General features: G+C 43.9%; 1 protein-coding gene across 1 annotated transcript in view; it reads right to left on the bottom strand.

Moving 5' to 3' along the window:
• GTF2A2 (general transcription factor IIA subunit 2) overlaps nucleotides 1–13,265 on the bottom strand; it is a 60,427-nt gene that overhangs the window by 20,207 nt on the left and 26,955 nt on the right. The window contains exon 2 of the mRNA XM_073618884.1: nucleotides 13,039–13,143. Coding sequence (XP_073474985.1) covers nucleotides 13,039–13,143 — 105 coding nt within the window. The remainder of the gene's footprint in view (nucleotides 1–13,038; nucleotides 13,144–13,265) is intronic.

Raw genomic sequence — 13,265 nt, forward strand, 5'->3', positions numbered from 1 at the left:
GGCTAGTAAGACACCTCCTGTATTATACAGACACCACTCTGGATGAATGAGCACGGGGTAATATTCTGACAGTAGTATTGTGTGTCAGGGAGTAGGGAGTTTCAGGCCGGCCATAGACAGATCTGGCCGAATTTAGATCTGTCTTTTTGCAGGCTGGTTGTACTGAAGTCGATTCATCATACAATTTTCTTGCTCAATTACCCCATTAACAGAGTCAAAGAGTGTTGATGGGGGAATCCCTCCAGCTGCACCACTATACTCTGACAGAAGGTTTCCCAGCTGTTAGAATACAACGGTCGATAACGGAATACATTGATAGACTTCAGTACAACCAGCTTGTTTTTTTTCGAAAGATCACTGCAGTCAGCTATAGCCTCCACCCATGATCATTGTATTCTATTGGCTGGGAAACCTTCTGCTGTCAGAATATAATGGCCCAGCTGGAGGGATTCCCTCAACACTCTTCGACTCTGTTGATGGGGTAATTGAGCAAGAAAGTTGTAAAATGTATGTTTTGCTTTAGAAGTAGAAAAAGGTTTAAAAAACAGCAACAAGTTGAAGCTGAACTCCTAATAGAATACTTTATAGTCAGTTACAGAAAACTTTTTTTTACTTTTAGGATAAAGGATTTACATACACAAAAGTGGATTTAAAGCGGAGTTCCACCCAAAAGTGGAACTTCCACTCATTGTACTCCTTCCCCCCTCAGGTGCCATTGACATCACCGCCCGGGCTCCCGCCTCCCCAGGCAGCCGGGCCAGTAGGAGAGGAGCCTCGCGCATGCGCAGTAGGGTTCCTGGCCTGAAGGCTTCACTGCCGGGATCCCTTACTTGCAATAGAGGCGGCATGCACCTAGCAGCTGATGGAAACAGCAGCTGTGGTGCCGACATCGCTGGACTCCGGGACAGGTAAGTGTCAGATTATTGAAAGTCAGCAGTTGCAGTATGTGCAGCTGCTGGCTTTTAATTTTTGCAGCGGTGGGCGGACCTCCTCTTAAAGTACCCCTGTCAATGCTAAATGGTCTGTCTCATCCCAGTAACTGCAAAACAGCTTTCCTGTTAAAAACCATAGAGATCATTATTTTCAAGAGCTGAACATTACATGGAAAGAAATTAAGGACCACCATGGCAAACTAGAAAAGCCTTATAGCTTACTGAGCTGACCCCCGACACCACAACACAGAAAAAAAGAAGTGTTTTTCAAAAGCAAACTAGAGAGACTGTTGAAGCAATGAATAAACCACATAAAGACTTTACTTTGATAGCAAACTTGCTCCATCTACTGGCACAAATCCTAAATTTTTATATTTATTTTTATATATATATATATATATATATATATATACACATACACATACACACACACACACACAGTGGGGATGGAAAGTATTCAGACCCCCTTAAATTTTTCACTCTTTGTTATATTGCAGCCATTTGCTAAAATCATTTAAAGTTCATTTTTTTTTCCTCATTAATGTACACAGCACCCCATATTAACAGAAAAACACAGAATTGTTGACATTTTGCAGATTTATTAAAAAAGAAAAACTGAAATATCACATGGTCCTAAGTATTCAGACCCTTTGCTCAGTATTTAGTAGAAGCACCCTTTTGATCTAATACAGCCATGAGTCTTTTTGGGAAAGATGCAACAAGTTTTTCACACCTGGATTTGGGGATCCTCTGCCATTCCTCCTTGCAGATCCTCTCCAGTTCTGTCAGGTTGGATGGTAAACGTTGGTGGACAGCCATTTTTAGGTCTCTCCAGAGATGCTCAATTGGGTTTAAGTCAGGGCTCTGGCTGGGCCATTCAAGAACAGTTCCTTATTTTAGCTGTGTGCTTAGGGTCATTGTCTTGTTGAAAGGTAAACCTTCGGCCCAGTCTGAGGTCCTGAGCACTCTGGAGAAGGTTTTCATCCAGGATATCCCTGTACTTGGCCGCATTCATCTTTCCCTCGATTGTAACCAGTCGTCCTGCCCCTGCAGCTGAAAAACACCCCCACAGCATGATGCTGCCACCACCATGCTTCACTGTTGGGACTGTATTGGACAGGTGATGAGCAGTGCCTGGTTTTCTCCACACATACCGCTTAGAATTAAGGCCAAAAAGTTCTATCTTGGTCTCATCAGACCAGAGAATCTTATTTCTCACCATCTTGGAGGCCTTCAGATGTTTTTTTTTAGCAAACTCCATGCAGGCTTTCATGTGTCTTGCACTGAGGAGAGGCTTCCGTCGGGCCACTCTGCCATAAAGCCTCGACTGGTGTAGGGCTGCAGTGATGGTTGACTTTCTACAACTTTCTCCCATCTCCGGACTGCATCTCTGGAGCTCAGCCACAGTGTTCTTTTGGTTCTTCTTTATCTCTCTCACCAAGGCTCTTCTCCCCCAATAGCTCAATTTGTCCGGACGGCCAGCTCTAGGAAGGGTTCTGGTCATCACAAACGTCTTCCATTTAAGGATTATGGAGGCCACTGTGCTCTTAGGCACCTTAAATGCAGCAGAAATTTTTTTGTAACCTTGGCCAGATCTGTGCCTTGCCACAATTCTGTCTCTGAGCTCTTCAGGCAGTTCCTTTGACCTCATGATTCTCATTTGCTCTGACATGCACTGTGAGCTGTAAGGTCTTATATAGACAGGTGTGTGGCTTTCCTAATCAAGTCCAATCAGTATAATCAAACACAGCTGGACTCAAATGAAGGTGTAGAACCATCTCAAGGATGATCAGAAGAAATGGACAGCACCTGAGTTAAATATATGAGTGTCGCAGCAAAGGGTCTGAATACTTAGGACCATGTGATATTTCAGTTTTTCTTTTTTAATAAATCTGCAAAAATGTCAACAATTCTGTGTTTTTCTGTCAATATGGGGTGCTGTCTGTACATTAATGAGGAAAAAAAATGAACTTAAAATTATTTTAGCAAATGGCTGCAATATAACAAAGAGTGAAAAATTTAAAGAGGGTCTGAATACTTTCCGTCCCATATATATACATATATATATATAAAATATTATTTATTATGTGTAATTTAGGATTTGTGCCAGTAGATGGAGCAAGTTTGCTATCAAAGTCTTTATATTATAGATCTTTATCAATTTCCATTAGTTAAAAGAGGAGGTCCAGCCTGGGTGAAAAAAAATAAAAAAGTCAGCAGCTACAAATACAGTGCCTTGCAAAAGTATTCATGCCCGCCCAACACATCACCCAAAGAACACCATCCCCACAGTGAAACGTGGTGGCAGCATCATGCTGCGAGGATGTTTTTCAGCAGTCGGGACTGGGAAACTGGTCGGAGTTGACTAAAGCAACACTTGAGTGGTTTAAGGGGAAACATGTAAATGTGTTAGAATGGCCTAGTCAAATCCCAGACCTCAATCCAACAGAAAATCTGTGGTCAGACTTAAAGATTGCTGTTCACAAGCGCAAACCATCCAACTTGAAGGAGCTGGAGCAGTTTTGCAAGGAGGAATGGCCAAAAATCCCAGTGGTAAGATGTGGCAAGCTCATAGAGACTTATCCAAAGCGACTTGGAGCTGTGATAGCCGCAAAAGATGGCTCTACAAAGTATTGACTTTAGGGGGGTGAATAGTTATGCACATTTAATTTTTCTGTTATTTTGTCCTATTTGTTGTTTGCTTCACAATAAAAAAACAAAAACAAAAAAAAAAATCTTCAAAGTTGTGGGCATGTTCTGTAAATTAAGTGATGCAAATCCTCAAACAATCCATGTTAATTCCAGGTTGTGAGGCAACAAAACACGAAAAATGCCAAGGGGGTGAATACTTTTGCAAGGTACTGTACTGTAGCTGTTGACTTTTAATATTAAGGCACTTCCCTGTCCAGGGAGCCCGTGATGTCGGCACCCCAGCCGATCTTTGGATAGACTCCCGGGTGGTGCCGCCACCATTCCTGGTAAGGGAACCACGCAGTGAAGCCTTTTGGCTTCCCTACTGCGCATGCGAGAAGCGTGCTGCGCTTTCCAACTGGCCCGGCGGGGGAAAGAGAAGGGGGCCGAATTTCCGGGATATCAGGCCGCAGCCCGTATCCCGGAAGTGGGGAAGGGCGCCTGTCAAAAACGGGTCCCAGTTCCCCCCTGAAAAGTGCCAAATGTGAGGGAGAAAGCATATAAGGGGGAGATCTACTTTTGGGTGGAACTCCGCTTTATGGAGTAGTAGATATTTTTGCCAGATAAGTTACAAAATAATTAAACTCCACTTTTCTTGCGTAGTAAAAAGCAGGTTGTAAAGGCTTAGCAAACCTCTTTATCTGGTTGCTCCAGGTAGAGGTCTGTCTATTGACCACCATTTATCTCTACAAAATTGTAAGAAAGTAATAGTCAACTGTACAAGCTGGGAGGTAAGATTTCTTAAGGTGGTGTCTGTTGTGTAAATTACAGTTCAAAGAAGTAATATAGAAAGTCTTTGATAGAAACAAATAAATTAAAAAATATATAACAGCTGCAGCTTAGAATGCAATCTAATTTTTAAATAGCATCACACTATAAAATTATCCGTGTACCAATTATCTCTTACTTTTCTTTTAGTGAACAGCTTTTTAAAACGACTTTTTTTTTTTTTTTTTTTTTTACACCTGCAAGGCAATGTCATATTGTACTAGTATGCATCGTATACTAGCACATCATGTGAAACTTACCTTAGATTGAAGCCCTCCAGGGGCGTACTGTCACCGGTGAAGGCGCTTTCATCTTCACCCAGTCTTCCTTCCGGGTTCGCGGACTCCAGCTGTGTGAGTGGCCGGAGCCCTGATGATGTCACATCCGCGCATGTGTGTGGGAGCCGCCGTTTACAGCACAGGACTCTGAAGGAAAGGCACAGGTATGCCGTTCCTTCAGAGAGCATGCGTTGGCAACGTCACTGACTGCATCTACAGTAAATATCTCCTAAACGGTGCAAGTTTAGGAGATATTTACAGTACCTATAGGGAAGCCTTATTTTAGGCTTCCCTATAGGTAAAAATCATGCATGGGAGTTTACTCCCACTTTAAATTGCACAAAAATGCATTGTGGGCAATAAGGCAATAAATATTCAGGAAAAAGCCTCCAAAAATTGGTTGCTCACTACCTTATTTGGCTATGTGTGTGTATATATATATATATATATATATATATATATATATATATATATATATATATATATATATACACACACACACATATACACACACACACACACACACTGTATAATCACACAGTTTAGTAGATGAAGTCAATTTTGCTTCACAAGTACCTAGCAAACGCTGCAGTGATCATGAGCACAGATGTGAGCATTGGTATGGTGGGTGGGGGTTAGATGCAGCAGTAAGAATGGGGTTAGTGTGCTGGTGTGGTGCAGGGGAGGAGGATGGGGGCTGGTAAGGGCAGTCAGCTGTAACTTCATATGCTGGCAGTAGTCCTCCCATCCAGCAGCAGGGGGCAGGCAGGAGAAGGATTGGTGATGTAGGCTGATAGGGCTGGATATTAGAAGGTCATGTCCCACTATAACAAAAACTCACCTATTTCAATGAGCCCTCTGGAAGTGGGGTCAGCCATACGGCTGTTGCTGGTCTATATTTAAAATGCTGATGCCACTACATATGTGAGTTAGCAAGTTTGGTATAAACAAAAACCTTAGTTAGACTTACCGGTGACGGTATTTCTACGAGCCTTTCAGGACAGCACCTTGGAGAGAGCGTAGCTCCACCTCTTAGACAGGAAACACTGCGTGACAACGCCCCTTTAAAAAGCAGCTGCTTCCACCATGCCATCAGTTGTTACCGAGAAATCCTCCGACATGCTGGAAAATATAATCAGACAATTACCAGGTCCTATAATTATACTTTACATATGATAACCAAGGGAGGGAAGTAGGCTGCTGTCCTGAAAGGCTCGTAGAAATACCGTCACCGGTAAGTCTAACTAAGGTTTTCTCCCTTCGCCTTTCAGGACAGCACCTTGGAGAGGATAACCGAGAAACTTACTTCAGGGTGGGACTACTGCCTGCAAAACCTTCCTACCAAATGATTGGTCCGAGGCTGATAGTAGATCCAAGCGGTAGTGCCTTATGAAGGTCGAAAAACTGGACCATGTGGCAGCCTTGCAGATTTGCTCAGGAGATGCCCCAGCCCTTTCTGCCCATGATGCCGCCACTGCTCGAGTAGAATGAGGTAATACCCCTTCCGGAGGTTCCAGACCCAAAGATATGTATGCCTCTTTGATGGCCTGCTTTAACCATCTTCCAAGGGTGCTTTTGGAAGCTTTACCTCCTTTGTGAGTACCTTCCATTAAAACAAAGAGTGAGGATGACTTTCTGATTTCCTTTGTTCTTTCCAGATATTTAAGCAGGCACCTCCTGACATCAAGGGTATGGAAAGCTTCTTCTCCTGCTCCCGAAGGTAAAGGACAAAAAGTAGGGAGAATGATTTCCTGTGTACGGTGAAAAACTGAAGCCACCTTTGGTAGAAATGCTGGATCCGTCCTTAAGACTACCCTATCCTGTAGACATCTCATGAAGGGCTCTTTAATTGAAAGGGCTTGTAACTCACTAATTCTACGTGCGGAAGTTACTGCTACCAATAAAATAGTCTTTAACGTCAAGAAACGTAATGATGCTTCTTCTATGGGTTCAAACGGTGCCATAGTTAGACCCTGAAGAACTAAAGATAAATCCCATTTGGGAAAACTAACAACAGGTCTAGGCTTTACTTTTGCCATTGCCCTAAAAAATCTGATTATTAAAGGTTCCCCTGACAGGGTTCTTTCCAAAAAAACTGATAAAGCAGCTACCTGCGTCTTGAGCGTACTTGCTGCTAACCCCTTCTCCAATCCCTCTTGAAGAAATTCCAAAACTGAAAATGTGGTACGAAAATCAAAGTTTTTACTGGAACACCAAGAATTATAGATCTTCCAGACTTTAAAGTAAATGTCTCTCGTCACTTTTTTTCTACTTGCAAGAAGGGTAGAAATAAGCCTCTCTGATAAACCCTTCCGTCTTAAGATTTGTTCTTCAGAAACCAAGCTGTTAGTTTGAGGTAAGCTGGATCTGGATGGAGAATTCGGCCCTGACTCAACAGGTCTGCCCTGATTGGTAATCTCCAAGCAGGTTTCACTGAGAGGTTCATCAAGGTTGAAAACCAGGGTCTTTTTGGCCAATAAGGAGCTATTAATATTAGCTCCGTGGACTCCAATCTGAATTTGGCTAACACCTTTGGTATCAGTTGGAACGGGGGAAAAGCGTAGGACAGATGGAAGTCCCATTTGTGAGCTAACGCATCTACTCCGAGAGCTTGATCCTGTCTCTGAAGAGAGAAGAAGACTGGTATTTTTGCATTTTCCTCTTTTGCAAAGAGGTCCACTTGGGGATGACCCCAACTCTTGGAAATCTTTTCGAATAATTCCTGATTGAGAGACCACTCTGCTTCCCTTATTTCTTTCCTGCTGAGGAGATCTGCTAAGGTGTTTTCCGTCCCCTTTAGATGGACTGCTGATAGAGAGGCCACATTGTTCTCTGCCCATCTTAGGATCTGATGCGCTAGACCCATTAGGGTTTTGCTTTTTGTGCCCCCTTGCTTTGTTAAATATAATACTGTCGTCATATTGTCTGACAATATTTGGACATGTTGATTCACTAGAAATTCCTGGAGGGAGAGGAGACTTAAGTGAACAGCCTTTAACTCTCTCCAATTTGAAGATCTTCTTGCTTCTGGTTTGGTCCAAACTCCCTGAACCGTTTTTTCTTCCAGGTGAGCTCCCCATCCCCAGGCGCTGGCATCTGTAGTCAGCCTTCTGGTTACCGGAAAGACCCAAGGAAGCCCTTTTGAAACGTTTCCTAGGTTCCTCCACCACCAGAGAGACCTTTTTGCTCTTGCCCCCAAGTTGAATTTCTTCTCCAGAGGTTCCTGGTATGACCAATTCATCAGGATATCCGATTGCAGAGGACGGGAATGCAACCTGGCCCACTGTACCGAAGGAATTGCTGCTGTCAACAGACCCAGAGCAGACATGGCTTGTCTTACAGAGATCTCTGCGTTGGATTGAAGTGTTATCAGGGTCAACTGCATCTTCTCTATTTTCTCCTGGGGTAGAAAAATTTTCTGTTCTATCGAGTCTATTTCGTACCCCAGAAACCTTACCCTTTGAGATGGAATTAAGTTTGACTTCTGAAGATTGAGAAGCCATCCCAAACCTCTTAAATGTGTTTGAACTGTCTGTAGGTTGACCTCTACTTGACCCCTTGAGTCTGCAAACAGTAGCAGATCGTCCAAATAGGGTACTATTGAAATCCCCTTCAGTCTCAGGGGCTCCAAAGATTCCGCCATCACTTTTGTGAATACCCTGGGAGAAGAGGAAAGACCGAAAGGCAGAGCCCGAAACTGCAGGTGCCAAATCTCCCCTCCCCCCAGATTGACTGCAAGACGCAGGAACCTTTGTGATGGGGGCGCTATTGGTATATGGAGATAGGCATCTCTCAAATCGATGGAAGCCATATGACATTTGGGGGTTAGCAAATTCCTTACTGAGAAAATCGTATCCATCCTGAATTTTTTGTATTTTATGGATCGATTTAGAACCTTTAAATTGAGAATCAGGCGGAACTTTCCTGATGGCTTTTTGACCATAAAAATGTGGGAGTAAAACCCCTTCCCCTCTTGATCTTTCGGAACCTGGGAAATGACCTTCTGTTGCATCAGTTCCTGTAACAGAGACTTCATGGCCAGAGCCTTTTCCCGATCCTTTGGCAGGTTTGTGATGTAAAACCGACTTGGGGGGCTTTGTGAGAATTCCAATTGATAACCCTTTTTGATTAACCCCAGAACAAAAGGACTCTTTGTTGTTTTTTCCCAGATTGGTAAGAAGTCCTGTAGTCTCCCCCCTACTAGATGGTCATTGTTTTTTAGGGGTTTGTTCTGGGGTTCTAAAGAGTACCCCACCTCTACCTCTTCCTCTCTGAGAAGACCAGGGTCTCTTCTGTGTGTGGTCCTTTTCCTTATCGGTTTGTCGAAAAGGACGAAAATTTTTCCTCTGCTGTACCGTTTTCTTCTTCTGTGGGAAAGCTTTCTTCTTGTCTGCTGTCCTGTCAAGGACAGTCTCTAGTTCTGGCCCAAACATCAGGTCTCCTGAAAAGGGAATTCCGCACAGTTTTACTTTAGAAGCTGAATCCCCTGACCAGGTCTTTAGCCAGAGTGCTCTTCTTGCTGAGTTAACAAGCGCAGAGGACCTGGCTGACATCCTGATAGATTCTGCAGAGGCATCTGCCATATATTTTACTGCCTTAAGCAGGGTAGGGAAGGACTCCAATAAGTCTTTTCTGGAGGTACCTGCCACAACATGATTTTTAAGTTGCTCTAACCAGCACTCCAGATTCCTAGCCACAACCGTAGCCGCCATTGCTGGCTTAAGATTAGCTAGAGATGAGTCCCAGGCTTTCTTCAGTAGCCCATCTGCCCTCTTATCCATAGCATCTTTGAGAATACCCATGTCCTCAAAAGCTAAATCAGTCTTCCTAGATACTTGAGAAAAGGCAGCGTCTATTTTTGGTTTTTTATTCCACAATAGTTCCTCATTCTCCTCAAAAGGAAACCTCCTTTTGAGGGTTTTAGAAAAAAACTGTCCTCTCTCTGGGTTCTTCCATTCCTTTTTAATAGTGTCTGTTAACACTTTATGCACAGGGAACACCCTGTGTTTAATTTCCTCCAGCCCCAGGTACATCTTATCATGCACAGACAGCTGAGCCTTTTCTTCCTGGATCTCCAGGGTAGTATAAATTGCCTTGAGTAATTCATCCACCTCCTCAAGTGACAGCTTATATCTAGATGATCTTGACTCTTCTTCCACCTCCTCCTCCTCAGAATCAATGGTTGAGGGTGGAATGCTTTCCCTTTCCTCCTCCGACTCACTTTCCACCTGTCTGGAAGTGGACTGAGGGAAACTGGAGTGAGAACTCTGCTCTTGGCTGGAACTCTGGCCGTGCTTTACAAGGGAACGCACTGTCCCTAGGGCCTCTGCTAACTCCTTCCTCACAGAAGATAAGAGCTCTTTGCACTCTTGTGAGGATTCTTCTTTTACTAAATCCACAATGCAGGATTTGCACAGTGGTTTGGGCCAAGAGTCCCTTAAAGGATTTTTGCATGAGGGGCACTTTCTCCCTGTTCTCTCTGATTTGGCAGTAGCTTTCTGAAACAGAGAAACAAGAAAAAACCCAGGTCCTTTAGAACTAAGGCTTCAGAGAAAAGTAGTACCTCCAGCCAACACCCTAAGTGCCCAGAGTCTCACTCCTTTGCTGAACTGCTAATGGAAACTGTTACCCCATAGCAGACAGCAGCAGGTTTTGAATAACCACATCAAAGATAAAACACCCAGTGATATAAAAGGAAAGAGGTGCCACCGCACCTCTCCTACCTGGGCCTGGCCGGGAACCTGGGCGCCTGCATCCGCCATTGCTGCTGACGATTCCGCTGTCTCCATAGTGCAATCCGCAGCTGCTGCACTGTGTACTAGGCTCCATGTGCCAAACAAAAGGAAGTCCCGGCCAGAGGACCCGCCCCTTCCTCCTGCGTTCCAGCAGCAGGAACCAATCGCTGCTACGCCCCGCCGGAAGTATCCGCCCACCGGAACTGACATCACCTGCTGTCCGGGATTCGGCGCCGCCATGCAGAGGCCTGGCATGGACGCTCTTACTGAGCACAACCGCGGCCCCCCGAACACCCCGGGTGGAAAACTTCCGGCAGACCATTACTCCTGTGAGCCGGAGAAGGAAGGGACACCGGAGCACCCTCCTCACGTAAGGGAAGGAGCTGGGTTGGTCTGAGTATCCAAACGTGGAGGTCCTGCCAAAACCCTCTCCTTGGAGAGAGCGCAGCCCCTCTGGTTCCCCAAGCAGTGCTTCCACCATGGCGGAGGAAACACTAAAACTGATGGCATGGTGGAAGCAGCTGCTTTTTAAAGGGGCGTTGTCACGCAGTGTTTCCTGTCTAAGAGGTGGAGCTACGCTCTCTCCAAGGTGCTGTCCTGAAAGGCGAAGGGAGAAAACGCTGCTGATACCTGGTCACGTATGGTAGAGACACAATGGTAAAAATGCTGAACAGAGATGCAAATAAGTAATTATTATTATTGCTGGTAAGTGTAAGGATTGCTGCAGGTTAGGACAGATCAGTGGCATGGTCATTAAAGTGGTTGTAAAGGCAGAAGTTTTTTTTATCTTAATGCATTTCTCTGTACAACAGTCCCCTAATACCTACCTGAGCCCCCTTCTCTATCCAGCGATGTACACAAGTGCCTCAGCCGCCCGGGAATCTCCCTCCTGATTGGCCAAAACACAGCAGCGGTGCCATTGGCTCACACTGCTGTCAAAGTCAGTTAGCCAATCAGGAGAGAGAGGGGGAGCGGGGACAAACCGCAGCTGTGTCTGGATGGACACAGATCAGTGGCTCGGCTGCCCCCATAGAAAGCTGCTTGCTGTGGGGGCATTGGACAGGAGGGAAGGACCAGAGGAACCCGAGAAGAGGAGGACCCAGGCTGCTCTGTGCAAAACCATTACACAGAGCAGGTAAGTATAACATGTTTGTTATTCTTAAAGAAAAGAAAAACACAACACTTTATCACTTTAAATGCCGAGTCCAGAACCTGTAGACATCTAGGGGGCTGGGAAATGGATCAGTCATCCCAAGTCCTCAAAGCTGAGGATTTAGGATGACTGATCCATTTCCACACATCACATAGCCAACAGAGCAAATCAAAACTATTAGGTCCCCAATCACACTATTCCTTTCAATATCGGTGTGTTATGCATACATATTAAATGTGCAGTATTGTGCACTGGTGCAGCCAGTTCATTAATAGGCGGCCAATGCATGTCAATAGAAGATAAACAAGACTCTCTTTTTAAATGTAGTACACCACAATGCACCAATTGACAGTGCCATGTGTTATGTTATGCGTTATGGAAAATGTCCGATCGGAGCGTGTTGTCGGAAATTCCGATCGTGTGTGGGCTCCATCGGAGATTTTCCATCGAATTTTCCGACACACAAAGTTGGAGAGCAGGAGATAAAATTTTCCGACAACAAAATCCGTTGTCGGAAATTCCGATCGTGTGTACACAAATCCGACGGACAAAGTGCCACGCATGCTCAGAATAAATAAAGAGATGAAAGCTATTGGCCACTGCCCCGTTTATAGTCCCGACGTACGTGTTTTACGTCACCGCATTCAGAACGATCGGATTTTCCGACAACTTTGTGTGACCGTGTGTATGCAAGACAAGTTTGAGCCAACATCCGTCGGAAAAAATCCATCGATTTTGTTGTCGGAATGTCCGAACAAAATCCGACCGTGTGTACGCCCTATTACTGTGTGTTGAGGTATAACATGAATATTTCTGCGATGCATAGATTTGCAGGCCAACCATACTTTGATTATTAACACTGCACCCCTGTCTCTGAACCTTCCAGTACCCCTGCCGCTGTACCCAATCACTTCACCTTTCTACCAACCATTCATTTCATTCAGTCAATGCCTCTGCACAAACACACTCATTCACTCGCAGCCACTACACTGAAATGCATTTCTATATAAACTCATTTAAAAGGATAGCCATACTTTTGTTAGTATAAAATCTATTCCACCATTCACTCTATTTTATCAATACAAAGTGAATATTTTATGGAATAGTTTCCTATACATGTATTTATACTACGATATGCATTACACAATCATACAGATTTGGTGATACTATGGTATTTTATAGCTAGTTATTTATCAGGTTAGCCAGATTTTTACCATTTATATACACACATTGATATTATGCTTATACTAATTATGACTTCTACATAATTAGTACAAACATAAGTAAAACTTTCAATATCAATAATTTTTTACCATAATGATATCTATGTTTTAGCTGTATATTTACATTTGGGCAGTTTTTTTTATTAAAAACTCGAAATACAATAGTATATTGGCATAAAACATAACAATTCCTTTACTTTGTGTATTAAACTATGTACGTTCTCACCACATAGAACAAGTATAAAGGGTCTCCCTTACCCTAAAGTTGACTCTGTTTCGGACTCGCTGTGCCAGTGCAGAATTTATTGCCTTGTCAAACTGAAGCAGTACTTGTAGCGCCAGCTGAGGGTTAATCTGCTGAGACTGGAGGAAAACAAAGAATCAAAACTTGATTACAGCACGTATGCCTTTTTTATTAAAGCAAACAAGGATGTAAGACTCCAGACCTGCTTTTCACTACTTAAAATATGACAGGTGTATTTTAA

The sequence above is a fragment of the Aquarana catesbeiana genome, linkage group LG03, assembly GCF_042186555.1.
Source record: "Aquarana catesbeiana isolate 2022-GZ linkage group LG03, ASM4218655v1, whole genome shotgun sequence".
Classification (NCBI taxonomy): domain Eukaryota; kingdom Metazoa; phylum Chordata; class Amphibia; order Anura; family Ranidae; genus Aquarana; species Aquarana catesbeiana.